The following is a 27,539-nucleotide window of genomic DNA, read 5'->3' on the forward strand; positions in this document are numbered from 1 at the left end:
ATGCAGTCCATTGGGTAAAGAATTAGAATTATTCACAAGATAGTTTCTACCTCGGTTGGTGGTGAAATTACTCACTCAGGGTATAATTAAGTCATAGATACCCTGGCTTTAATGTGGATAAAGGTGGAAAGGAAATAATTCCTGTTGCAATTTGGGTGTTTTCTGATGTTTGACAAGCATCTGGTGTGTTCAGCCATAAACTGAGGACATCTCAGAGTCCCTGTAAACGAGTTTTTGTTTTTTGTTTTTCCCAAGAGAATTGGAGAATAACTGACTGGGGAGGGAAGGAAGAAGAAGAATTGAAAAAGCTTAAGGTTGCAAACAGGATGACAACAGTGAAACCCGATGGATAAGGACTAAGTAAGAAAGTTGTGGCTTGAGAGAGGAGAACGCGGCAGAAAGAGGGGTCGGGTGAGAAGGTTCTAGGCTGCGGGGGCACAGGGCATGGATGTGCCAGGGTGTGCTGAGAGGGGTCAGGACAGGCTGGAGCACCAGCAGGTTGGCCTCACAGAGGGCCCTGTGTTGGTGATCCCCTTGACCTGCCCATACTCTTCTCCAGAGGTCATGTGTGGACATGGCCTGGCGAGTGCATGTGCAAGCTAACAAAAGACAAACACTCAGATGTTGCAGACAAATTAAAATTTATTGAGACAGACAGAAATGCACCTACTCAGGACTACAGTTAAGCATTTACTATTAACCAAAGAGTCGTGTTCACATTCCAGATAAGTCTATGTGGGAAAGCATTCAGAATTTACTAGGTTGTTCTACTTCGCTATTTCATCTACAATAGGGACAACAAACTGACACTCAGGATTTGGAGGGCTCTCATTACAATACTACACATTGAACAGAGACAAACATCAGTGACTTTGAGAAAAAGGTATAAAAAGACCAAAACCACCCACTGTAGAAAGGGCTCTTGGATGGTACTGTACAGCGTGGTCAAGGTAAAAACTAAACAGAACTGTAGATGGCATCCCGTGAAGAGGAGAGGGGCAGACCTGGACAGACACGCTGTCATTCACTGCTGGGCATGGGAAAATGGGCATAAAGGAGGAGGACCTGATATAATATCTCGAATTCAGTGTGAAGGTATTCCCATGCCTAGAATGTTCACGGAAACAAAAAGACAGTAATATGTTAGACAACTAACCATTGTGGAAGAAAATTCTGGGGCTTAACTAAGATGCCAAGGAAATGGCATCAAATAAAAGAACCATTTATGGAATAAGAATATAACTATTTACTGAGGAGGTTCCAAAAATGAGCCAGTGAAGTTTCAACTCCATATCTGTCTCCAACAAGGGAATGACTATCACAGTACTATTTTTTTTAATCAAGATTTTTATGTATACTCCATCACTAGCTAAAGGGCTCCTGCCAAGAAAGAGGAAAGCAAAAATTCTTCTTCTAAGGATGAGGTAACTAAAATATCAAATCTTTACTACTTATGCAAAGTACCTTTAAAAAAATCTAATGCTGTCTTGCCAAAGCGAGGCATGAAAAGTGGCGTTAATGTTGCTCCATTGATTTGGGGTTCCAGTCTTAGGAGGGCTTTTTATTTAATATTTTAATGAATCAAAATACCTTCTCGGAATGTCTCTGAAAATGAGCATCTCATTACCTTCCTGGGAATTGACTAGGGAGCGCTCTTCTCCATCATTAAGTTAATGCTAAGGATCTTTAAGTGTCATCTTAATTTGACACTTGTCATAAGATAATTAGGCAAATTAAAATCAGTGTGGTTCACTCTGTTCCTAGAAGTTTCTCTAAGTGAAATCGATTTGTCGATTTTAATTTGTTCTCTTGTGCACTTTTCCAAGCTCAGAGGAGATAGTAACGATGGTTTTCTTTGATGGTCTAAACTGAGATTTTAAAAATATGTCTCGATTCTTTTATACATTCGATTGTAATTTAACTGCAATTAAGCACCTGTTTTCTAAATTATCATCTCAGAGTTTTGTTCAAGTGAGAAAAAAACAAAAACAAAAACTGAAACAGAGGTGAAGGAGTTGAGATCCCAGTATAGAGCTTGCCTGTGGTCACCCGATACCTAGGGTCCTGGCTGTACTCACTCTATCAGGCCAAATGAGTTTGCCATATCAAGTAAGTTCATGTCCCATCTTAGCCAAGTCCAGGGATAATGCCACTGGGTCTGGCCAATGCAGGGATTGGAAAATACTCGTTTGAGGTGGGCTGGTAAAGTATAAACAAATGGTTTGGAGCAGGGGCTGGTCAGCTGCCGCTGTAATCATGGTTTGGCAGAGTATATTTTTCGCCTGAGTTTACGTGGTCTCCTTGTGGACTAGCTGGAGTGCGGGAAGGGAAGAAAAACAAATGTGGGCAAGAGATCCTTGCTGGCTGGCTGATGAGGGCGTCCATGTGGGTGGAAACCGGGTGGGGCAGGAGCTTAAGGCCCTGTACCGAGCTAAAAGGGGCCACTTTGAAGACTACTCTTTGGTACTTGTACGGGGGCCAGCTTGATAGGGGGAGAAATCCTAAAGACTATAGAGATGACGACCCTACCAAATTTGGAGATAGACTCTAATCATGAGTTAACTTAGGGAAAAGAAACGCAATGGTAAAGGGCTTTCTTCATTAGTACCTTGACACTTGTGTCGGGGAGGGGATGAGGGCAGGACTAGCTCTTGAAAATCTAGCCCTGGCTTCCCACGTGCTGTCGTGGAGTTCTTTCTAGGCTTCCATCTGAGATTCTTTGCAAATGATGAGCGATCAAAAATCTCTAGAGCTTTTTATAGCGTCATCATGATGTGTGGCTAGAGAGCGGCAACACTGAAACATGGAGTTAAGAATGCGGAATTTTCTTCTGCTAAGGAACAGCGAGGGACTGTCTTCTCAGAGAGCAGAGGGTATGTGTACATGCCTTAGAAAAAGCCCTTGAGTAGGTAGGAAGGGAGGGGCCTGCCGCAGACAGGACTGCTGCAAGCCCCAGGGGCGCTGGAGCTGAAATGAGAGAGATGGCTTGTGGAGCTGCCCGCGTGGGAGTCGCATGGCTTCTGCGAGGAAAGCAATTTAGGCAGACAGAGGCTTCTCCAAATCAAAGAGGCTTCCAATAACTCTGCTGCCGCAGACGGAAGCAGCCTCCTCAGTCTGCAGGCTACAAGTGCCAACTGTTAGTGCAAAAAAGGACTTTAATACACATTTCCTATTCCAGAAATGATGATCCAGGTCTGGACAAGCTGACAAATGTGTAATTGTTTTTCAAATGAGTTTTTAATAGATACCCAAACCCTTTTTTTCGAGAGGTGTGTATAGTCTCTTCTGTACATACTTCCATGTTTATGTACGTACAGAGAGAAGCATCCAGACACCTTTTCTAATAAAGGAGATCAGTTCCCCAGAGGGACTCTTGACTGAATTAAGGCTGTTGTTTGTAGGAAGCCAGATCGAGTAATGTGAAAAACTGATTTGTAATAATAGACACCAGGGGTGGTGGGGGGCAGTGGGAACAAGGTACAGTGCAGTGTGTTTTCCACAACATCTACAGGACACAAGAAAAGCACTTAGACACGGTAAGGCCGGGAACCATGCTGTACTAACCACCAGTGTCGGTGATCGCAAAGGGTCTTTGACGTTTGAGGGTAGGGGCTCCCTGCACTGTCAGAATCCCACATAAATCACATGCTTGTTGCAAAAAACTCACGGGAGGGAAGGAGGCTCTAATTCAGCCAGCCTTCCCCTGTCTAAAAAACAAAACACAACACCCTTTTTCCCACACGCCGTATGCAAAATCAGAACGCTCCGGGAACAAGGAGTTGTCTTCCGAACCTTAGGTTGGGTAGAGAGGGCAACAACGGAGAAGAGGCCATGTGCCGTGGAGTCTTAGATACAAATGCAGGAACAGGAAGTGACTTGCAGTGTTGTGCGAACCTCGTGTCCTCCTCCTCGTGGGAACTACCATATGTACCCGACCTCGTCCTCTTTCTCGTCGCCCTCGTCCTCATCATCCTCCGTCGCTGCCCGGGCGTGCACCCGCAGCTTCCCCACTTTGTCCTTTGGTCCCAGCTCCCATTCATCCTCTAGGTCATCCAGCAGGACCACAGAGCCGCCACTGCCAAAATCCCCTGAAGTTTCCTGCTCCTCTTCTGAAACATTAAGAAGGAAGAAAAGATCTGAGGTTAGGTTCTGCTTATGCCTCACGACTTCCTTAACTGTAGGGCAAAATCATGCAATTTACCTTCTGAACATGAGAGCAACCCTGTCTACCTGGCATGGACCATAAGCTTTATTCTGATATGAGCCCCAGAATTCTTGAGATGTTTCTACCTTGTTGGGAGGTCTATCTGAGTCACTCTTTGCCTGCAACCGTTTCTGACTGTCAAAAACTGTTGTCCAGTTCATTGGCCATAGTGAGCTCCTGGCACTCGGAAAACTAGCTATGCATTATCTCATGTGATTTCAGGGTTACTTTATCTCCATTGTAAACTCACTCACTGTAGACCATAACGACCTCTACAAATTCTTCTGCCCAGATCCTCATACAGTGAGTACCTCTAAGTCACCAGAGGTCATTGGGGGCTGATGCAGCAGGCCTTACTCACCACAGCTCACAGCACCCTGTTTCCTGGAGCCAGCTAGCTCGTTCCCGTATTTATCCACACACCAGCACTGCCCTGTGCTGCCGTGGCACTGTGTGGCTTTGTAATAGCCCTCCTCATTACACCGAGGTATGAATGCTCCTGGGAGAACGAAAGGTCCAACTTGAATCAGAGAAGTGCACAGATATTCAGAGTTAATGCCCTCAAAAACAGACACGAGGGCTCACACATCAGACAGGGTATTTACTGCAAAGCCAGCAAGAAAGAATGGCATGCTTGGTTATTACCTAATCAAAATTACAGGGCCCTAGGACTTGCTCAAGGTTAGATAGGATTCCTTCTTGGATGAGTTCTCTTTTTCCCTGTGGTTCTACTCGTATTAATAACTATTTCAGAAGTTTTTTCCAGTTTTGTTGAAATGTAATTGACATATAATCGACACACAGCACTGGATAAGTTTAAGGTATATAGCACAATGATTTGACTTATATATTGTGAAATGATTACCACAGTAAATTTAGTTTACATCCATCATCTCATATAGAAAATAAAATTTTTTTTCCTTGGGAGAAGAACTCTCAGGATTTACTCTTAGCAACTTTCATATCTACCATACAGCAGTGTTAACTATAGATATCACGTTGTATGTTATATCCCAGTAGTTATTTATCTTATAACTGGAAGTTTGTACCTTTGGACCACCTTCATCCAATTTTCCCGCTGCCCATACTCTGCCTGTGTTTACCACCAGTCTCAAAGTTTGTTTTTAGATTACACACACAAGTGATCATACAGTATTTTCTTTCTCTGTCTGACTTACTTCACTTAGGATAATGCCCTCAAAGTCCATCCATGTCATCACAATTGGCAGGATTTCCTTCTTTCTTCTGGCTGAATGATGTTCTGTTCATATATATATATATATATATATATATATATATGTGTGTGTGTGTGTGTGTGTGTGTGTGTATAAATACATATACATATATATATATATATATATAAACATATATGAACCTCTTTAGCCATTCATCCGTTGATGAACACTTAGGTTGTTTCCACATCTTGGCTAATGTAAATGATGCTGCCATGAATATGGGTGTGCAGATATCTCTTTGACATAGTATATTCATTTCCTTCAGATATATTCCCAGAAGCAGAATTTCTGGATCATATGGTAGTTCTATCTTTAAATTTTCAAGGAACCTCCATACTGTTTTCCATAGGGCTGCACCAATTTATAATCCCAGCAACAGTGCACGAGGGTTCTCCTTTTTCCACATCCTTGCCAACATTTGTTATCCCTTGTCTTTTTCATGATAGCCGTTCTAACAGGCAGGACCTGATATCTTATTGTGGTTTTGATTTGCACTTCCCTGATGATTAGTGAGGCTGAGCACCTTTTCATGTACCTGTTGACCACCTGAATATCTTCTTTGGAAAAAATGTCTATTCAGTTCCTTTGTCCATTTGTCAAATTGAATTATTTGTGGAATTCTTTGTTTGTTTTGTTTTTGCTATTGAGTTGTATGAGTTCTTTATATATATTGATATTAACCCCTATCTGATATATGGTTTGCAAATATTTCTTCTCATTCCATAGGTTGTCTTTTCGTTTTTTTGATTGTTTTGCTGCACAGAAGCTTTTAAGTTTGATGTAGTCCCACATATTTTTGATCTTGTTGCTTGTGTTTTAGGTGTCATATGCAAAAACTCACTGCCAAGGCCCATGTCAAGAGCTTTCTTCCTATGTGTTTTTCTAGCAGTTTTATTGTTTCCAGTCTTACATTTAGGTCTTTGATCAATTTCAAGTTAATTTTTGTGAGTGGTGTAAGGTAGGGGTCTAGTTTCATTCTTTTACATGTGAATATCCAATTTTCCCAGCACCATTTATTGAAGAGACTGTCTTTTGAATATATTAGTTGATTGTATATGTATGGGTTTATTTCTGGGCTCTCCATTATGTTCTGTTACTCTGTGTGTCTATTTTTATGCCAGTACAACCTTGTTTGTTGACTATAGCTTTATAATACAGCTGGAAATCAGGAAGTGTTCTTCTTTGTTCTTTCTTAGAGTTGCTTTGGCTATTTGGGGGTTTTGTGGTTTCATATAAATTTTAGGATTGTGTTTCTATTTCTGTAAAAATGCTACTGGGATCTTTATAGAAATTGCTTTGAATCTATACATGACTTTGGGTAGTATAGACAGTTTAACAATATTAATTCTTCTAATCCATGAATATGGGATTCCTTTCATCCATGTCTTGACAGTTTTCAGCATAGAGATCTTTCACCTCCTTGGTTAAATTGTATCATCTGCAAACAAAGAAAATTTTACATCTTCCTTTCCTTTAATGTGCTGCTAGAGAATTTTTGCATCTATATTCATCTGGGATATTGGCTTGTAGTTTTCTTTTCTTGTAGTGTTTTTTTCTGACTTTAGTATCAAGGTAATGCTGGCTTCATAAAATGAGTTTGGGAGTGTTCCCTCCTCTGAAGTCTTTTGGGAAGAGTTGGAGAAGGATTGGTGTTAAGTCTTCTTTAAATATTCGGTCAAATTCACCAGTGAAGCTGTCTGCTCTTGGTCTTTGCTTTCGTGGGAGATTTTTGATTATTGATTCAATCTCCTCACTCGTAACCGGTCTGTTCAGATTTTCTATTCCTTCCTGATTCAATAACATTAATACTTGAGATAATCATAGGATTTTTTATCCTTTATATGCTTTTAATGAGTGGCACAATTTTTTAAAATATATCTTTGCTTTCCTGGAATAAATACTACTTGGTCATGATATATTGGATTCAATTTTCGGATCCTTTTGCATCTATGTTACTAAGTGATAGAGGCATATAGTTTTGTTTCTTCAATTTCTGTATCCAAGCAACTCATTTGTAAAGTGATTCAGGTATTTTTCTTTTTCTGTACTCCAGATGTTTTGTATAAAATGAGAATGATCTCTTCCATGGATTCACCCATAAAAATATTTTGGGCCTGGTGCCTATTTTAGGAGGTGACAGTAGGATTTTGATTTTGATTTAAAATTAATGTTTTTGTGGTTTTTTTTTAATCCTGTTGGGTCTTCTTTTTCTTCATGACCCATACTCATAGTATCCTTTTCAACTAGGTTTTTGTAATTGCTGTAAGTTGGTTTATAGCAATGGTTTCCAAAGTGTGGGCCCAGGACCAGCAGCTGCATCATCAGTGGGAAACAAACTGCTTGGAAAAGCAAATTCTTGAGCCCACCTCAAACCTACTGACTTAAAGACTTTGAGAGTGGGGCCCAGCAAACTATGCTTTAATAAACTCTCCAGGTGTTTCTGTAGTAGTTCTCAAACTGTGAAGTTTGAGAACTACAGATTTATACTATTCATCTATATCTGAGGTTACAGCCCATTTTTAAATTCATGAGACTATCTGAGGCTTTCCCATTGTCAAAGTTTTGTCTATTTGATTTCTTTTTGCTTTAGTCTTAACTGTGTTGTCCTTATAGCTTTTGGATTTGAAATTTTAGTTTTATTTGTTTTTCCAGAAATGCATCTGAAGCTATGAATGTTCCTCTAAGTTTCATTTTAGTTGCTTCCCTGTTTTTGGCACATCGTGCTTTCATTTTCATTCAGGTCTAAATGTTTTGTAGTTTTACTTTATTTCATCTTTGACTAATTATTTAAAAAACAAAACCCAGACGTATAAGTTTGTGTAACCTCATTTTTACTTCTGTTTGTATTGTGTTGTAGAGAATATCATCTATGATACTTTTTTGAGGTGTTTAGTTTTAGTTTTCTTTTGTGTAGTCCATGACAAATGTCATGTGTGTTTGAACAGACTGTCTATTCTATGCCTATGTACATATACAGGAATACATATATAAAAATGCTAATGAATAGGAATACATATATAAAATAGGAATACATATATAAAAATGCTAATGAAGTATGTTGTTCATTTCTTCTTTTGTATACTTGAACTGTAAGTTTTCAAGAAGAGGTATATTAGAGTCTCTGATTAGGCTATAGATATGACAACTCCTCCTTGCAGCTCTGTTACTTTGTGTGTGTGTTCTTTTTTTAAAATTTTTATTTTATATTGGACTATGGTTGATTTACAATGTTGTGTAAGTTTCAGGTGTACAGCAGAGTGATTCAGTTATTCATATACATATATCTATTCTTTTTCAAATTCTCTTCCCATTTATGTTATTACAGAATATTGAGCAGTGTTCCCTGTGCTACACAGCAGACCCTTGTTGGTTATCTATTTTAAATGTAGTAGTGTGTACATGTCCATCCCAAACTCCCAGTTTATCCCTCCCCACCTTCACCTTTCCCCTTTGGTAATCATAAGTTTTTCTATGTCTGTGAGTCTGCTTCTGTTTTGTAAATAAGTTCGTTTGTATCATTTTTTTTGGTTCTGCAGATAAGTGATATATGGAAACAATGGAATATTACTCAGCCATTGAAAAGCAACATGGATGGACCTGGAGATTGTCATACTAAGTGAAGTCAGACAGAGAAAGACAAGTATCATATGATATTGCTTTATATGCAGAATCCAAAAAAAAACCTATACAAATGAACTTATTTGGAAAGCAAACAGACTCACAGAATTAGAGAATCAACTTATGGTTACCAGGGGGAGTGGGGGAGGGATAGACTGGGAGTTTGGGATTGACATGATCATATGGGTTTTTTCTTCACTTTGTTAGCGTGGTGTATCACACTGAATGATTTGTGGATATTGAAAAATCCTTGTGTCCCTGGGATAAACTCCACTTTACCATGGCATATGATCCTTTTAATTTATTGCTGGATTCAGTTTGCTAGTATTTTGTTGAGGATTTTTGCATCTATGTTCATCAGTGATATTGGCCTGTAATTTTCTTTTTTGTGGTATCTTTGTCTGGTTTTGGTATCTGGGTGACAGTAGCCTCATAGAATGAGTTTGGGAGTGTTCCTTCCTCTGCAATTTTTTGGAAGAGTTTGAGAAGGATGGGTGTTAGCTCTTCTCTAAATGTTTGATAGAATTCACCTGTGAAGCCATCTGGTCCTGGACTTTTGTTTGTTGGGAATTTTTTAATCACACTTTCAATTTCAGTGCTTGTGATTGGTCTGTTCATATTTTCTATTTCTTCCTGGTTCAGTCTTAGAAGGTTCCATTCTTTCTAAGATTTTGTCCATTTCTTCTAGGTTGTCCATTTTAGTGGCATATAATTGCTTGTAGTAGTCTCTTAGGATCCTTTGTATTTCTGTGGTGTCAGTTGTAACTTTTCCATTTCTAATTTTATTGATTTGCATCCTCTCCACTTTTTTCTTGATGAGTCAAAGGGTTTATCCATTTTGTTTATCTTCTCAAAGAACCAGCTTTTAGTTTTATTGATCTTTGCTCTTGTTTTCTTTGTTTCTATTTCATTTATTTCTGCTCTGATCTTTATGATTTCTTTCCTTACTACTAACTTTGGGTTTTGTTTGTTCTTCTTTCTCTAGTCGCTTCAGGCGTAAGGTTAGGTTGTTCATTTGGGACTTTTCTTGCTTCCTGCGGTAAGATTGTATTGCTATAAACTTCCCTCTTAGAACTGCTTTTGCATCATCCTGTTTTCATTGTCATTTGTCTCTAGGTATTTTTTGATTTCTTCAGTGATCCACTGGTTGTTTAGACTCCACATGTTTGTGCTGTTTTCCAGTGTTTATCTTATAGTTGATTTCTAATCTCACAGCACTGTGGTCAGAAAAGATGCTTGATATTGACTGCAATTTTCTTAACTTTACTAAGGCTTGCTTTGTGCCCCAAGATGTGATCAATCCTGGAGAATGTTCCATGTGCACTTGAAAAGACTGTGTATTCTGCTGCTTTTGGATGGAATGCTGTATAAATAGCATTTAAGGCCTGTGTTTCCTTATTGATTTTCTATCTAGATGATCTGTCCATTGATGAAAGTGGGGTGAAGTCCCCCACTATTATTGTGTCACTGTCAATTTCTCCTTTTATGTCTGTTAGTATTTGCCTTATATATTGAGTGCTCCTATGCTGGTTACATCTATAGTTACAATTGTTATAATGTTACATTTTGTTTTAAAGTTATGGGTATACCAATTGATGACATAACAACATAGTAAATGTAACATTTCAGCAAGATAATAATACCTCTTTCTCTTAAGAATTGAAAACAAAGTATTTGCTCTTGTCAGATTTTCTCAGTCTCTGTCTCATAATAAATGAGTTTAGCCCAGTCACATTTATGGTGATTACAGATATGCGTGTTTTTATATCTACCACTGTATTTTGTGTTTGCTGTCTTCCCCCTTTCCTGCTTTCTGTTGATCAAGTTTTCTTTATTCTATGGTTGTCTTCCATAGGTTTAAAAACTATATATTCTTTTTCCAGTATTTTTACAGTTACCTTACAATATGCACTGAGAATCATATTTTTCTTAATAAAATCTTAAGTTAATCTATATTTTCTTTTATTCCTGAATAAACCAGACACATTTTTATCACATTTTTCTCACTGACCCCCAACAGTCTGAAATTTTAATTCTACCTTGATATCAAAACATTTTTATAGTTCATATTTGTTTAGATTTAGCAGCATGCCTTATTTCTTTTCCACATTGTATCTCAATAATTCCTCCTGGTGTTGTTTGTCTTCTGCATATTAAAACCTTTAGTAAGTCTACGGTTAGTAAGCTTACTGAATCTGTGGTTTGAGACTATGTCTGTCATCACACTTGGATGATCACTGAGATAAATTTAACATCCTAGGTTCAAAGTGATTTCCTCTCAGCACTCTGAAGATAATATTTTCTCTTCTTAATACTCAACTGTAGGTACTATTTATGACAGTTTTTCGTTTTCATTTTTCTTAGGGGGCATGTGTGTGTTTGATGATTGTGTGCTCATCTACTGTGGGACAATTCTCAGTGTAACCTGAGTAGTAACATTAATCAGCCATGTGAAGATGGAGGTTTCTGCTTACCACTGGCTTCTACTGCCTAATTTTATCTGTGATTTTTTGAGAGTGACTGTGTTTTTAAATTGACCTTTTATTTTATTTCATAGAACAGATCTGGAAAGAAGAGTGGCATGGCAGACAGTAACCTCAGATCCAGCTGATTCTAGCAACTGCTCACCAAGCTATTCCAAGATGACCACGTTCTCAAAGATCACAGCTAGGAAGTTGCACCCAGAAAAATCCCTCCTAAGTGACAGGTAAGTCTGCTGGTGCTGCAGTTAGAAGTAGTGCCCATACTCTTAGTTGCTCAGCCAGTACACAGCACCCCTGGTCTTCAGGGAACAGAAGGAAGGACAAAAAGAAAAAAGCAGATGCTTTCTTTTGAGAACAAGTAGAAAGGTGAGGAAATGCTGATCCTCCTCCTTGAGCTGCAGTTGGAAAACAAGAGCAGTTAATAGATGCCCCCCCCAAAAAAATATATATCCTGGCTTGAGGCCCCAGGTTGGTAGGAAGCAGGTGCTGCTCTGTATCTATAAGGTAATAGAATTACTGTTTTTTTCTAAGTAGGCAGTAATTATAACTGACTGTAATTTGTTATTGCTTGTCTCTGCTAGGAATCTGAATGCCCCTGAATACACATGTGTTATATTAGGAGATTTCCCCCTGCAAAAAATAATTTGTAAGCAGATAAATGGTATTTTTATGAGTCGGCTGGAATAATATCCCTATGTGGGGAGATGTGGTAAAGTGAGCTTTAAAACTAGGTGGGATTCACAGTAGGAAAAAGATAGGCCTTTCATTCCTGTGAACTGGGGAAAATAAAAGATGAGACATTTTATCTGAGGCCACATACTTTAAAAATATCTCATTATCAATGAAGCAGTAAGAAGATATCCATGCATCCAGAAATAGCACTCTCTATTAGTTCTCTTAAGCACATCACTCAAACCCAAAATAACCTCGCACATGGAAGAATCAGATCATTGAGCACAAGTCCTTGCACTGGAGGAAAGCCCAATGGAAGAGAGATCCAGAAAGATGCCTTTATGTCTTCAACACTGGAGAAGAACCTACACTCAGGTCCAGATCACAACGACTTTGGGGTTCTTGGTGAGCTGAAAAGGGTGTTATCAGAAGTGGGAAGTCTAAGGCAAGCCAGTGAAATAAGTAATTTTCAAAAGTAGTAGGAAGGAGATAAGATGCACTTTGAGGTGGCACAAACATCAGATGAAGAGAAATGGCCGGAGTTCACAGACCAATCTGCAAAAAACTTGCCCGTTTCCTTCAAGAAAATAGCTAAATGGCAGGCTGTTTAGGGGGTGAACCTGCTTCTGAATGTTTAACAAGAATAATTCGTGTTGTAGCTGTCAGCTCTCTTTTTAAAAAGCAAGGGAAGCAGTGCAGGCTCTTTTTTGGGCAAACAAATGAGGTGTCTCAGCAATGGCCTGGTCTGCGTGCTGCAGAAAGGAGGGTATGGAGCTAAAGGGAACCTTCAACAGCCAGCATTTGTTACCTTGGCCACAGATTTGCATGTCAGGGAAAAAACACACTCGCACAACCCACTTGCTTCCACCTCAACATTTGGACAAAAGATAAGAGAAGAAACGTAGAGACAGGGTCCAGTGATCATGCACCTGAAACAGGAATGTGTGTAAGTGCACTCGAGTCCTTGGACCCTGTCTGATAAATTTAGAAGGGACTCAGCTCATCGTCCTCCTTGAATGGACAACTTGATCTGCAGAATGTAGGAAATTCTATAATTTATAGATCTTATCATTTTAACTTGGAAGGAACCCTTGAGAGCTCCGTTCAATGGCCATACCTGAAAGAAGGAAAAGCCAAGATCAAGGAGGGGTTAGCTCGATTTCAGCCCGGTGACCTGCCCACTGGTCATGGGCTGACCTTTGACGTCTCCTCCCGCTGATGGAGCACGCAGCGTTTCTCAGCCAGCTAACTGAGCCTCAGAGTATGTCCTGTGGACTACCGCCTAGTACCAGCTTCCTGGAAGAGCCCTGTCTCGGGTAATATGAGGCAGTTCTTTCACAAAACAAACACTGGTCCCTAATTGAATAACCATGGCTGTGCTCAATATTACAAGAGACACGGATGGTTTAATTAGTTGTTTAAATGAGTGGCAAGGAATGGTGCTTACCCAACAGGCTTTTCCCCTTGTTCAACTTCTGAATCCTGTTCATTTCATTCTGGCAAGGGAGACCTAAAAATAATTTATGCAAGTCAGTTTCCAGATGGTAAGGGATATGATTGCTAAAGACTGGTTTCACTCTTGACACAAAATGGAGACAAGGACACACCTGGGAGTGGAATTACTTCATCTGCTGTTACTATGCAGCAAAACAAATTCAGGCCATTAGTGGCACTAATTTTAAAAAAACAACATTTTATACCACTAGGTACTTAAAATAGTATTTGGGGGCTACTTGCACTGTATAGGAATCTTTCTTCCCACCAACCATTCAAGCAAATACCAAGTGTCTAGTCAGTGATTTCATTATTTACTTCCTTATAGAAAGAAAAAAAAAGTCTCTTATCAGCCAAGACTTCTGTGAGCTGAGAACCAGGATAAAAGGTTACTAGTGGGTACGTGTGTTGAATCCACAGACTGGGACAAATACTTAATCTACCTCAGGTCTTACTGCAGGATAGAAAGACGATTAGAATGGCTACCTCCGACCTCATGGCTCACTACCCCAGGAAAGTAAAACACAGGCCTCAAGGGACAACTATGAAGATACAGAAGAGATCCAGAGGGACAGAAGGGTGACACCTTAACTCTGGGCTTTGCCACCTCCTACGTAAGTACTTTGGGCCTGTCTCTTTCGCCCTCTCAGCCTCCAAGTCTTCAGTGATAAAACGTGTTATTACAAACGAGCTCAAAACTGTCCATTCTCAAGTGAAGGGCTGATACAGTGGGAGCCACATGGCTAAAGTAGGGCATATGAAAGTGTGTGGTACCCTTTTGACTTCCGCTCCATGCAAAAAGAAAGGCGACCTCACTAATCTTAATTTTACTATGACCGGCCTTTGCAGATGCTGTGGCTCTGCTATTTGCTCATGGTTCTCCAGCAAAGACCATGACATTTGGATTCTCAGAGCACTTACCCTACCTCTGTAAGTACAAGTGTGGAGTCTGCAGAAGGTACCTGAGTGCCTATTTACATCTGTTACCCTTCGGATTTCACAATGCCACCTGGTCTTGCTTCTCATTCCTTGAGAGAAACTATCAAGTACATGTTTTTGACTTCTGGGTTTAAGATGATTTCAGAGTACAGGAGAAAGATACCACCTGAAACCAGCAAAAAAGAGACCAAACTCCATCTTTCTTTGATGATTAAAAGTAGCATCTAGGGCTTGCATGGTGGTGCAGTGGTTGAGAGTCCACCTGCTGATGCAGGGGACACGGGTTCGTGCCCCGGTCTGGGAAGATGCCACATGCCACAGAGCGGCTAGGCCCATGAGCCATGGCCGCTGAGCCTGTGCGTCCGGAGCCTGTGCTCTGCAACGTGAGAGGCCCGTGTACCGCAAAAAAAAAAAAAGTAGCATCTATAGCAAATAATGAACATTCACTGAATTCTCAGAATGCACCAGCTAATGTTTTAGAATTTTCTAATTAATTTAATCTTTACAGTCACCATATGAGGTAGGTACAAATGGAAATGCTCATCTCCCTATGAAGAAATACAGAGAAAAAAATCTTTAGGCATTTAGAAGACTGCTCCTGAAGGAGCATCACAATCATAAACACTCTGCCAGTTTACCAGGAAGCAAGTTTCTAATTGTCAGGCCCCTTTCTCAAACTGTCTTTAAAAAACTCTACTTATAAGTAAAACTGAATCAAGACTGAGACCTACTAAAAATGCTGCAAGAAAAAGAGAGGAACGAACAAGAACAAACTTCAGATGAAAAATTTGTAACAGAAAATGTATGCTGCTGAGAAGAAAATATTTACCAAAGATTCTAATGAAAAAAGACCATCTACAATGCACAGGTACAAAAGCTCAAGGATATAAATAACATAAAGAGGAAAATTAAGCCGTTAAAGAAAGGAAGGCTATATCTGAAGCAACAAAACTGATGTGAAACGTCCATGTGACTGATGAGAAGAGACTAAACACGTGGGACAAAAAAGTTTTAATTCTAGAGCTCAAAAGAGCATAACATGTCTCAGGAAAAAGTGATTGATGTAGCCTGAGCAAAACTAAAACATGTCCAAGGAAGTTCATAGCCGTGAAAGGTAAAGAATCCTTTTGGCTTCCAGGCAAAATGGTTACATCACCACCAAAAGGGAGAAAAATTAGTATGGGTTCACTCTTTCATTAACTACATCCAGGGCTAGGAGAATAACGTTAAAGTATCAAGAGAGCAAACTATGATTCCAGGAAGTTTATACTTAGCATCTTTGCTTCTGTATAAAGGAAATTTATATATTTTCAAACATTCAAAGACTAATTCCCATGAGAGCTTCTGAAAAAACTTCTAAAACTTGGCAATAAAGAAAAGAATGATCTCAGTCAGCACGAAGAGTTTAAAAGTGCTCTTTCAAAGCTTTATTGGGCCAAAGAGGTACCCAGATCCTTAATTGTAGAATATCTACAAATTAACCATAATAAAAATACAAACTATGAATACCTATGGCCTATAGCTAAAGGAGCGCTTTGGAGGAAAACTTTACCCTCAAGTACATACATTAAAAATATAGGAAATAATAAAGAAAGGTGAGGGTAAATAGAACTCCCAAAGTTGATTCTGGGTCAGGAAGGGAGGTGGTAGGAACTTTATCAAAAAAATAAAGGAACTAACTTAAGAAAATGGGAGAAGTACACAAAATAAGAAACAAAGAACGACAACAAATTATTTTGCTCAACTCCTCCTAGATGCCATTCTTTTCCATAGCTGGGTCCTGGCTCCCTCCCACAGTTGCTGAAAGGGCAGCCTATCTGGAGACATCGCATGTGGCCAGGGGCTCAGCTGTGTCTCGTGGTTAAGGCAGTTACTTCCCTCTCGGGGCCCTGGCATTACCCCTCCAGGTGAAGTATTAGCAATGAGGCTTCGCTTCATTCAGCCTCAACCTGGAGCTAAAGCCACATGACTTTGTATGAACTCAAGCCCAAAGCTATCATTAAGCTTAACGCTGAACCACCACAAGCATATTCCTATTGAAGTAAAAAGCATGGCTATCATGTAACGTCGATTTGGAAGAACTAGCTGATGTGATTAGAAAGAAATGAGGTACAAAAATTGAAAAGAGAAAAAACTATCACTATTTGCAGATAATATGGGTGCACACCTGAAAAATTCAAGGAAACCAACCAGAATAACCATCATAAATAAAGTGAGGATTTAGTATGGTGGCCGGGAACAAATTCAATAGTGAAGCAATCACCAGTGAGGAAATATAATGGGAAAAAATGGATTTTGTCTGTACTGGCAACAACAAACACAAAGGAAGTATAACATCTGTGAAAACAAAACTTGTAGCTTGCTGGTTAACAGACAAACCCTGTTCTAGGATAAAAGGGTTCAATATTATATAGCTGTCAACTCTCTAGATTAATCTAATTTTGCCTAATTCTAAAAAAAATACCAGTAAGTTTTTTTAATTGAATGAACTGATTATAAAATTCAAAGAGTTCAAACATATAGGACATATAACGATATTCTGAAAAAAGATTAATGGTAGGAGAGAGTGGTCCACTAAATAATAAAACATGTCAATTAGTAGGACAGAGCACCCAGGAATAGACAGATCTACATAGAGCATATAGGAGTTTTATATATGATTGATAGAGGAAGCATTTCAAACTAGTGGGAGAAAGATGGGTTAGTCAATTAATGACAAATGGGCAAGTGGACAACCATCTCAAGGGATCGGGACTGGGACCCTACTTGACTGCACACACACAAAAAACTAAAGGGATAAAAGATTTCAGTAAACAAACAAAACCCCACAAAGGTACTAAAGAAAACAAGAGAATTGCTTTACTATCTCACAGTGGGAAATGCCTTTCTAAGCTTAACGTAAGCCTTATGGCTTCTAAGAAGCCCCAAAATAAAAGATGGAGAAATTTAACTATCTTAAAATTTTAAATTTCACCCTAGCGAAAACGCACATAGTCAAATTTGGGGAAAAAAACTATTTGCAATACCTGTGATGAGACCAATTCTAATGTCTTAGTATAGAGAGAGTTCCTACTGAAACCAAACAGAAACACCTAAAAACCTAATCTGAAGAAAATGTACGAAAAACAAAGACATGAAGGATCTTACACTGACTTTGGGAATTATGTAGCAAAGGTTTCTACGCCCATCTTACAGATGGAAAAGCTGAGGCACAACAGTTAAAAGATTTTCCTAAAAGGAGGAGTGGAATAACACACTCCTTAATTATGCTCCTGGGTTTTCCCTACCATGCTGAAAGTGGAGGTCAATGAGGAGAAAAGAGCGTTTGCTTTATTCTCTAGCTGTGTCTTTCTGCTTGCTGAGCCTTGTCTATCTCCCCAGGACATGATAGGGGGCCCTTCCCTGCACAGCATGGTGGCCCTGCCCTCTGGGCCCCACCTCCCTCCTGCCTTACCTCCAGGCTTCTGGAAGCAGTAGCACCACTCATTGTTAGAGAGCTTGCCATCCTTGAAGGAGTCACAGGAATTGAAGAGAGGCTTGATACAGGGCTCGTACTTATCCAGGTAGATGGCGTTGATCTCTGAGTGGTCAAGCAGGAGGTCATAGTTCATGTCCAACTTGTTGAACATCCAGCCCAGGGAGTCCTTGCAGATGGGAAGGATGCTGGTGTCAAACCCTGTAGAGGGAAGGACATGTCTCAGCTGCCACCAAGCCCGCTCTCTCCTGCCCTGCTTGCTCCCCAGCTTTCTGCCCCCAAAGGAGCCCCAGGGCCCACCCTCTCCACCTCCTCCCCTGGTGCTTTCCCCCTCCACGGGTACAGTCTCAGCAGCCTTCCACCAGAACATGTGGTGGTGGTTGGTTGGTTTTTAAATGAAACAGTCTAAAATGTGCTAAGACAGAAGTCAGCATTTGAGGAGAGTATATTCTAAAGGGAATAAATCCCCAATCCTAAGTTATCTGTGATGTAAATAGGGATTTTCATTTACCAGACTTGCTTAAAACAGGGGATGCCTGAAAAAGGAAGAGTACAAACATGGTGAGTAAGAGGACTAACGGATAATACTGCAAACTATGCTTTTATATTGAGGGAAAAAAACTACTTGAAAAACCAAAACAAAAGAACTATCGTAAAAGGATGGCAGTGAGATGAAACTATGTGGTACAATCCAGAAGCAGTGATTATATCCCAAAGGACTGTTCAGTCCAAGCAGTCTGAACATTAATGGGAAAACAAGCCAGGGTACCTGCCTCTGTTCCCCATTTTTCTTTTCTGCAATCCCCTCAAGAGATACATGACATGGAATCATGTATGACTCAGAAAATTATTTCTTTTTATTTCCCGGGGTGCGGGGAGGAGGGTTGGTTTTCTTAGAGAAGTATTTGTTTCTACAGTGGAAACTGTATGCGCTCGAATAATAACACTTGGCCTAACACTCGGGATACTGAGTGTACTGTAGACAAGCCCCAGAGAAGGCATACCCCACATGTAAAACTCATCTTTCTTTCGGAATCAAAGCACCAGGCAATGTTAAATTATTCCATAATCTGGATTTCTAGGACTGGTTTTATTTTCTCCGGAAAATGATGAAGAGTTCACTTTTGTGTTACTGAAGGCACTCTTCTCAGCATTTTATACTGAATTATCTCACTGAATCCTTATAACAGCCCTAAGAGATGATGCTTTGTCCTCCCTATGGATTACAGAAAAGAAGCTCAAGATTTAAGTTACTTGCTCAAGGTCATACAATTGCGGGGCTGGAATTCAAGCCCAGGTGGCCCAACCCTCAGTCTACATTCTCAGTCCCTCCTCTCCCAGGACTGCCTCTGCTTCGCATGACACAGGAGCCTCCTACGCTGAGGACATCCAGCTGGCTTGGGCGCCAAGTTTAGGGATGAGCAATGCAAGGGCTGCCACAGCGACTGTCACTGAGGATCCTGATGGGATCGATTGACCCTCTAGGGTTCTAACCTACAGCCTGCTCATCAGGCTCTATGTGCCTCACCAGGAACCTCTGCTTAGTCAGCAGGATATAAGACAGAGCAAAGCGTGCCCACCCTTTAAAGTAGCATCTTTACAACAGGGTCTTGGCTGTCCAGACGCCAGTACAGGCACACAGGAAATGCTCAACAGAAGAACTTGTTGAGAGGAGTTTTCTAGCTACTGCAAAGTTTAACTTACCCGTTCCAACATACAAAAATCTGTCCATTTTTAAATTTATACCTTTTGATATCTTAAAGCACATCTTAGAAAAGATCCTGATTTTCAAGAAGAGAGACTATGGAACATCATCTGGCCTCTTCTTTGACTGAAGGTCATGACTGAACAATCTCTGTGATGATGATGTCCTCAGGGGCGACTGAATAAAGCAAGATAATTGACTCTGACACTAAATGGCTCCACGCTTTTGTACAGAATATTTTATGTAGTATGCATCAATGTTGTAGGATATTACCATTTTAATACACAGGAAAGGGAAATTTTAATACTGCTGACTGACCACTGAAATAAGTGCCAAATTTGGGAGGCTCTAGAAAAGGGGCACCTGCATCTGGTATCCAAGGGAACAGAGCAGCTCTTCTGGCTGGCGCAGCGCTCATGGCACCTCTAGGGTTCTGTGGTTTTCCCCTTCAGAACTCCTGGACTGACAAAAACGTCTCTCCCTCCTGTGCCTCGTGGGCTAACCAAGTGTCATTCCTTTATATCCCTTGGCTCCAGTTGCTTCAGGACATCCAACCTAAAAACCTCTTCAGGGACTTGATTTGCCTGTGGCCAAGGGCAGGCCTTTTGCAGGCTCCCCGGGAGGCAGAAGGGGCCTCCCACGACTGGAGGCTGCGAGGAGCAGCTCTTTCACATCAATCTGCTCTTCATTGAAAGGTTGTTCAGAAAGCCCGGGGACTCAGCGGCTCCTGGAAGACCCCTGGGAAAAGCTTCTAGAGACTACCTGTGAATTAACTGTCCACAAACTCCCAGAGACTACCTGTGAATTAACTGTCCACAAACTCCCAAGGAAACCTTTGGCAGGGATGGAAAGAAAGACTCTTACATCCCCCTTCCCACAGATACTACAACCCCAGGACCCACTCTTTGGACACTTAGCATTTGCTTCCCAGAATCTACCTTTCCCTTAAGGTAAAAAAGTTCCAAACTGGTGAAAGAATTGTCCCCTAGGATCAACATTCTCTACTAGTATCTCCAGATGGCTATGAACAGCAAAAGATAAACCCGAAATTAAGAAGATCATTCTAATTTGGCCTGAAGACCAGATGCTGGTTAAACTCTGGTTCCCACCAATTACCAGTATCACTTCTTACCTACTTAGTTCAATCCAGGAGCATTACATTCAGAAATCCTGTCCACACAAGTGTGGCAGCAGGGATGGGGTGAAATACTCTCTGCTTTAAATAATGTGTGTTTTTATATTTTGACAAATCAATATAAAAATCTCTACACAGAAGAGGCTGTGGCAAAGCTCCGCGCATCTCAACAACTGTATTGTTGACTAAGCCGTTCTGTGCCAATCGGCCACAGTGTGCAGGAGCTCTCCCCTAATGGCCTTTACGTTAAAGGCAGTGAGAGGCTCTGTTAAGGTACAAACAGGCAGACCTACTCTGAGTTTTCTCTCCAGCTTCTGGAGAGGCTCTGGGTATGGTCTCTGCCAGTTCAGTGATGGCGGAGGGAACACTTGTCTGGGAGTTTATCTATGGAAAACAAAATGCAATCTGATTAACGTCCATAGAGCTAAGTTATCAAAGATGTTTGCTACCGTGTTGCTTATAATAGCTGAACATTAGGAACAACTTCAAAGCTCCCAAATAAAGGTCTAATTACGTAAATTATGTTGTATCTATACATTGAGGTTCTATATAGTGACTACAAGGCAGAATACTACTCAACAGCCTAGAAAGATAGTGTATTGCTGGATGATAAAAGAAGGCCATAAGACAGTCTGTAAAGCGTGTGTGTGTGTGTGTATACATACACACACAGACATAAATATTTTTTTCTACGTGGCAAGGGAACATTTGAAGTATATGCCATGCCACGACGTGCTTACAGTTGTTAAAATGCTGTGTTTCTATACATTTTTTAATTGAAGTATGGTTGATGTACAATGTTGTGTTAGTTTCAGGTGTACAGCATAGTGATTCAGTATTTTTGCAGGTTATTACAAGACGATGGCTATAATTCCCTATGTTATATAGTATATTGTTGCTTATCTGTTTTATACACAGTAGCTTGTTATTTTGGTATCTTTACTTAAATGCATTTTCCAAAAGGACTGTACTAGGCACATGATAATTTTGCAAGCAGACTTTAAAAAACGTAAGTTGTAGTATTTTCTTGATTCTAAGGCATTTCCCTCTCCTCCAATATTTCTGAAACTGGGGCATAGTTCAAGTCAGTGTCTACATTTAACTTAGGGTTTCTTTTAACAACAGCATCTCAGGGTGGTCAATCAACAACATCCAATAACTGAGGAGGGAATGTGGTGTTTAAAATGAGGTAAATTAGCGAGAGTAAAGCGGTCTTACTGCCTTGGGCTGTGTCGGAGCTGGTGGGCTTGACGACCCTGTTTGCATCCTCATGGAGGGCTCCAAACCAGTCTTTGAGCCGGGAAGCGAGGTTCCTCAACTCCTTGTCCGTGCAGGCTGGAGAAAAGAAGATGGAAGAAACAGTGAGTCCGTGGGCCTTCTCCTCTTTTGAACTCTCTACTCTCAACATGTGATGCTCCTAACAGACCTCCCTCTCCAACCAGGATATAGCTCCTTATGCCACTGTGAAAATGCCCCAAAGATGCTGCTCTCACAGGTAAAGAGTATGACAGAGTGAGAGCCGAGACGCCCATGGCAAGCAGCGCTATGCACAACCGAACTTGTACTGCCTTGGCACTCTGAAAGCAAGCTGGGATGGCCTCGCGGTCATGCACCAGCCTCCAAAGACCGTCACGGGTCCCTTTTGCTAACCCGATCAAACTTGCTATTGCAGTTGCCAGAGAAGATGTTTTCCACTGAACTCATGGCAAGAGATTAACATTTAGGAACAGCTAATGCTCTTAGGGAAAGGCTGCCTGGGACACCAAAAGATCCCAGTGAGAGCGACTCCCGATTTTGCTTTAGCCCACGTTTGGGTTTGTGGCTGTGGCTTATGTTGCCGGCCTTTGAACAGACTGACTCGACTTTTCCCTGTGGACAGATGGATGCCTTGTCCCTGGAAGAGTCCTTTCTATATGCAGCCCATCTTTAGCTATCCAGCTTATCTTTTACGGTATGACAGAGCAAGGCCAACGAATACTCCTGAGAACAAGAAGAAAATCCAGATGGGTGGATGGGTAGGTGGGTGCGGGCTATTTGACAGTCTCATAGAGAGCTAAGACTGGAGGAGAGAAATCCCCAAAGGAGGGACAATGGTGCAGAGGAGGGAGCTGACTTTCCCTAGCTGCCTGATTTTACCCTAATTCTGGGTGCTGAGAATTCTGACAAAGGGTCCAGGCAGTGGGCCGCTCCCAAGAGGCAGAAAAACCAGCAATGCATTTAGCGGTTGTTCGCATCCGGAGGGACAGGAATTAGAGACCTGAGGAGGTAAAGCCTCAGTAAATAGGAAGTGAACCCCACAACTGTCAGTTTTCCCAAATTCTAAAGCTGCAGGAGTCAGGCTGTGAAGCCAAGCAAGCCACATTACAATGCAGAGCCAGGTTCTGAATGTCTCATGGTGCTGACAAGATGTAGATTAAGGCTAGAACCTATCAGTGCGGAGAGACCCCAGTGGAAGGCACGGGGGTAGTGACGAATGAGCAGAGGGTCTCGCTCAAACTCCCATCCAGCCTTCACTAAGAGCAGCGTCTCACTCAACTGAGGCGACCAGCCCCCATCTGAGCTGCAAAGGGATGAATCCCCTCCAGAAGACAATACTAGGCAGAGCCTCTCCTCATTTTTATAGGTCATGTCTGCTTGCAGGAAAGCCCATCTTTCCTGAGCCTGGGGCTTGGTCCTTGATGGAGAACACGAGCCAAACCTCCCAGCCCTCAGGAGGAAAGGACTCTCTTGCCCTCCATCTGAGGGGAGGTGGTGAGCAGACCCAGACTGGGTCTGTGCAACCTCAGTGCACATGTATAGCTGCTTCCTTCCTTCCAGCCAGGAGCCAGAGGTAAACCCTGTAAAGCATGGAGTGTGTGGCCATTGTTTATACGCAGGTTGCTAATGACCTCAAGACAATACCTGGCGTTCAACAACCAGGACACGACTGTATCTTAAAACACCAGGCAGGCAATGGCACTGAGGTCTGTCGGGAGAGGCAGCAGAGTATATAAGAGCTCTGGGGTCTCACTGCCTGCTGTGAATCCCAGCTTGACCACTGGCTGGCTGGGTGACTCAAGCCAGCCACTTCACCCCTCAGCGCCTCCGTTTCGTCATCCGTAAACTCAGGGTATCATGTGACTATAAATGAGATGGGGTGTGTTAGAGGGCTTAGCAAAGCACATGGTATATAGTAATTACTCAGCATGTGCCAGCTATGAGTTTTATTACCTCTACGATTGTTTTTGTTTTTAAATAGACAACTTATCAGTAAGTTTGGAGCAACTAGAACAGCATTCAGAAAACCAGTAAGACAAAGATACCTAAACACAACTGGCTTTGGCCACACAGGAAACGGGTGAACACAGATACCTGTGCTATCCAACAGAGTTACCATGAGCCATATGTGGCTATTTGCATTTAAATTAACTAAAATGAAATAGAAGTCAACATTTCGTTCCTCAGTTGCACCCACCCCGTTCCAAGTACTCAGCAGTCACTCGCGGCTAGCGAATGACTCCATCTGGGAGAGCGCAGATACAGATTACTTCCATCACGGCCGAACGTTGTATGGCGAGCGCTGGATGAACGTTAGCTATCCCTTTGGGATTTCCAACTTTCGGAGGTCCATCATGATATCCTGACACGCAAGCCTGTGCCTCCAGTCCTTCCCTCCAATCTGTACAGATTAGCCGAGGAAGGAGATCACAAGCTCGCTCAGGCTGGGAACCCGCATCTCATGCTGAGCCATAGGAGGAGGAGGAACTGTGGCTGATGGCAGCGCCACACGGCTCTGCCAGGTACCAGGACTGGCCCCCGGGCGCAGGCCCCCACTAACGTGCTTATCGGCCCCAACTCAGACCCTCTGGGGACTAGAAGGCCCTCTTTTCTGAGTTTTCAGACAGTGCACAGCTCTAAACGGGAGAGGAGGTGGTCTGTTTTTCTGAGGAGAATGGGATATGGGCTGTATAGTCAATCTCACATTTGAAAAATGGAAAATTAATAGTATCTATTTCTTCCTGATTGCCATGCACACCATCTATTCTAAATGTTCTTTGAGCAGGGAAAATTGCCAAGTCAACTTGCAAAGGAAATGAATCCCCATCTCACACTGCAGGATAAATTAGTCAGTCATGTTTAACTAAACCCTGACAGATGTGCAGTTAATCTATATCTTTAGAAGACGGCTGAATTTCCCGCCGACTTCCCAAAGTACACAGGCTTTGGATGGCTGATGGAACCAGGGACTGGAGTCTTGAAGGAGCACATCTGTCGCTCAGGGAGAAGTCCTCAAGCAGGACACCACTGGCCTGGGTAGAGAGGGATCAGAAAGCTGAATCGGAGATAGGAGGCGCTCAATTACTGGGCCCTGTTCACTCACAGTGTCCTCAACCGAATGGTCCTTACAAGGAGAAAGTCAGGCACAGTCTGCCTGGAGCCAGATAAAAAAAATAATCAAAGACGACAGCACACAGAGAGCTATTTGCTCAGATTTGGTATTCTAGCCATAACAGGCTGGCAATGGGAGAAAAGCGCTTGCCTTTTAAGATGCCTATCATAGCCCCTGATAAAGGTCGGAAAGGAGGACTAACGCTTTGAGAAAGAGGGGACCCAAAGGGTACCGCTCACACACTCGGTTCCTTCCTGGGGAAAAAGTAATTTCTGTGTGGAGGAAACCATAAGACCACATCCACCTGCCGTCTCACACTCTGCCTGGAGGTGGGCAACTCCTGTGATTTCTAGAGGGGTGTCTGATGGTCTCTCCACTCCTCCTGGTGAGAGAAACAAGGTCCTCAGCAACCAGCATCAGATCGTCAGAGGGAAAGATGCTTCTGTCTTGGGAAGGGATCTGGCTCAGTCACAGACGCCGGGGCTGGATCCCTGTCCCCTACTTTACCTTCCCAAGTGGTGGGCGCAGTCAGTGCCCTGCCCTCCTACTCTCCATTCTCTTCCCTCTCGCCCCAGCCCTGGCTTCAGCTCAGTTTTAATTGCTATCATCCTCCCAGTCGTCTCTGCCCAGCATCCTCTTCCTCAGTCTTTCCATATCTGCCTTCCTGTTCCTACAGGTTAGTCTCCATCTTCCTTCCATGATCTCAGTCTGCTGAGCATGGCTGGTGTGTTGGTGGCGTCTTGGAGATCCACTGACCCCAATTGCCACCTCCTCCCGTAGTCAGAGAATGACCCTCAGAGCCTCAGGGCAAACACCTGGGCCTGATGTCCTGGACTCCCACGCAAAGTTGCCTGCTTCTTGCTAGCCCACTGCCAGCCCATGGTGCCACCATGACCTCCCACCACCAAGACAATGGTACCAGGCTCCTAATTGGTCTCCCCGACTTGCTCCCACGTTCCCTTCGCCGAACAGCAGCCAAAGTGATCTTTCTAAAATGCAGATTTGATCAAGTCGCTTCCCCACTTAGCTACTCCAGAGGCTCCCAACTGTTCACCCAAACTCCTCAATGTGAGATCCATCTCTAGTCTCTCCTCCTCGGCCTCCAGGCTCTGCCCTTACTGTCCTTTCCACGCACCTGTTCCCCCTGGAGCACATCTCTTCTCTTTGTCTTGCTAATGCCTACTCTCCATCAGATCTCTGCTTTAAAGGTATTTGCTCTCTGATTGTCTAACCCGCGAACCAGGTGAGTTTTCCCTTTTATAATGCTTTCGAAGTCTTGCTCCTCAGATGGCACTCAGCACACCTGTAACTTCTGGCTCAGCGTCCATCTCCCCCTCTAGATCACAGCAACACAAAACATGCCCCGAGGCTGGCTCAGGCCTTGGGGCCCAGCACCTTATGCCCTCAGCTCCTGGCATAAAGAATGGGAGCTCCCTGGTGGCCCAGTGGTTAAGAATCCGCCTGCCACTGAAGGGGACACGGGTTCGAGCCCTGGTCCCAGAAGATCCCATATGCCACGGAGCAACAGCCTGTGCACCACTACTGCTGAGCCTGAGCTCTAGAGCCTGTGAGCCGCAACTACTGAGCCCATGTGCCACAACTACTAACGCCCGCACACCGCCACAAAGCCACCACAATGAGAAGCCCACGCACCGCAACGAGGAGTAGCCACTGCTCGCCGAAACTAGAGAAAGCCTGTGTGCAGCAACAAAGGCCCAACACAGGCAAAAATAAACAAGTAAATAAATAAAAAAGAATGCTCTCAACACATACTTATTAACTGGGTATAACAGTGCTCTTGCTGCCTTTTGTAAACTTCAATCCGTCCATCTGCACAATGGCGTAATAAAGCTTAGCTCATAGCACCACTGCATGGAGTAAGATGAGACACTATCAATAAAACACAGCTCAGGGCTTCCCTGGTGGTGCAGTGGTTGAGAGTCCACCTGCCGATGCAGGGGACACGGGTTCCTGCCCCGGTCCGAGAAGATCCCACATGCCGCGGAGCGGCTGGGCCCGTGAGCCATGGCCGCTGAGCCGGCGCGTCCGGAGCCTGTGCTCCGCAACGGGAGAGGCCACAACAGTGAGAGGCCCGCGTACCGCAAAAACAAAACAAACAAAAAAAACATAGCTCACAGTTACTAGCATACAGCAGGGCCTTGATAAATTTATGTTCCCCTTCCCATTTCCCAATTGTCTGCATAATATGT

The 27,539-nt window shown here is 42.4% G+C and overlaps 1 protein-coding gene across 2 annotated transcripts in view; it reads right to left on the reverse strand.

Moving 5' to 3' along the window:
* Nucleotides 1-630: 630 nt before the first annotated feature.
* The window catches only part of SPOCK1 (SPARC (osteonectin), cwcv and kazal like domains proteoglycan 1), a 548,887-nt gene continuing 521,978 nt past the window's right edge, over nt 631-27,539 (reverse strand). The window contains exons 7-11 of one of the 2 annotated variants that reach the window (XM_073802557.1): nt 22,179-22,295; nt 18,100-18,321; nt 13,660-13,722; nt 4,566-4,703; nt 631-4,109 (exon numbers count right to left, since the gene is read on the reverse strand). In XM_073802557.1, the coding sequence (XP_073658658.1) occupies nt 3,919-4,109; nt 4,566-4,703; nt 13,660-13,722; nt 18,100-18,321; nt 22,179-22,295 (731 nt within the window). In that variant the 3' untranslated portion in view covers nt 631-3,918. The remainder of the gene's footprint in view (nt 4,110-4,565; nt 4,704-13,659; nt 13,723-18,099; nt 18,322-22,178; nt 22,296-27,539) is intronic. The other variant, XM_073802558.1, reaches the window with a different exon arrangement.

Source organism: Tursiops truncatus, chromosome 3, assembly GCF_011762595.2.
Source record: "Tursiops truncatus isolate mTurTru1 chromosome 3, mTurTru1.mat.Y, whole genome shotgun sequence".
NCBI classification, from domain to species: domain Eukaryota; kingdom Metazoa; phylum Chordata; class Mammalia; order Artiodactyla; family Delphinidae; genus Tursiops; species Tursiops truncatus.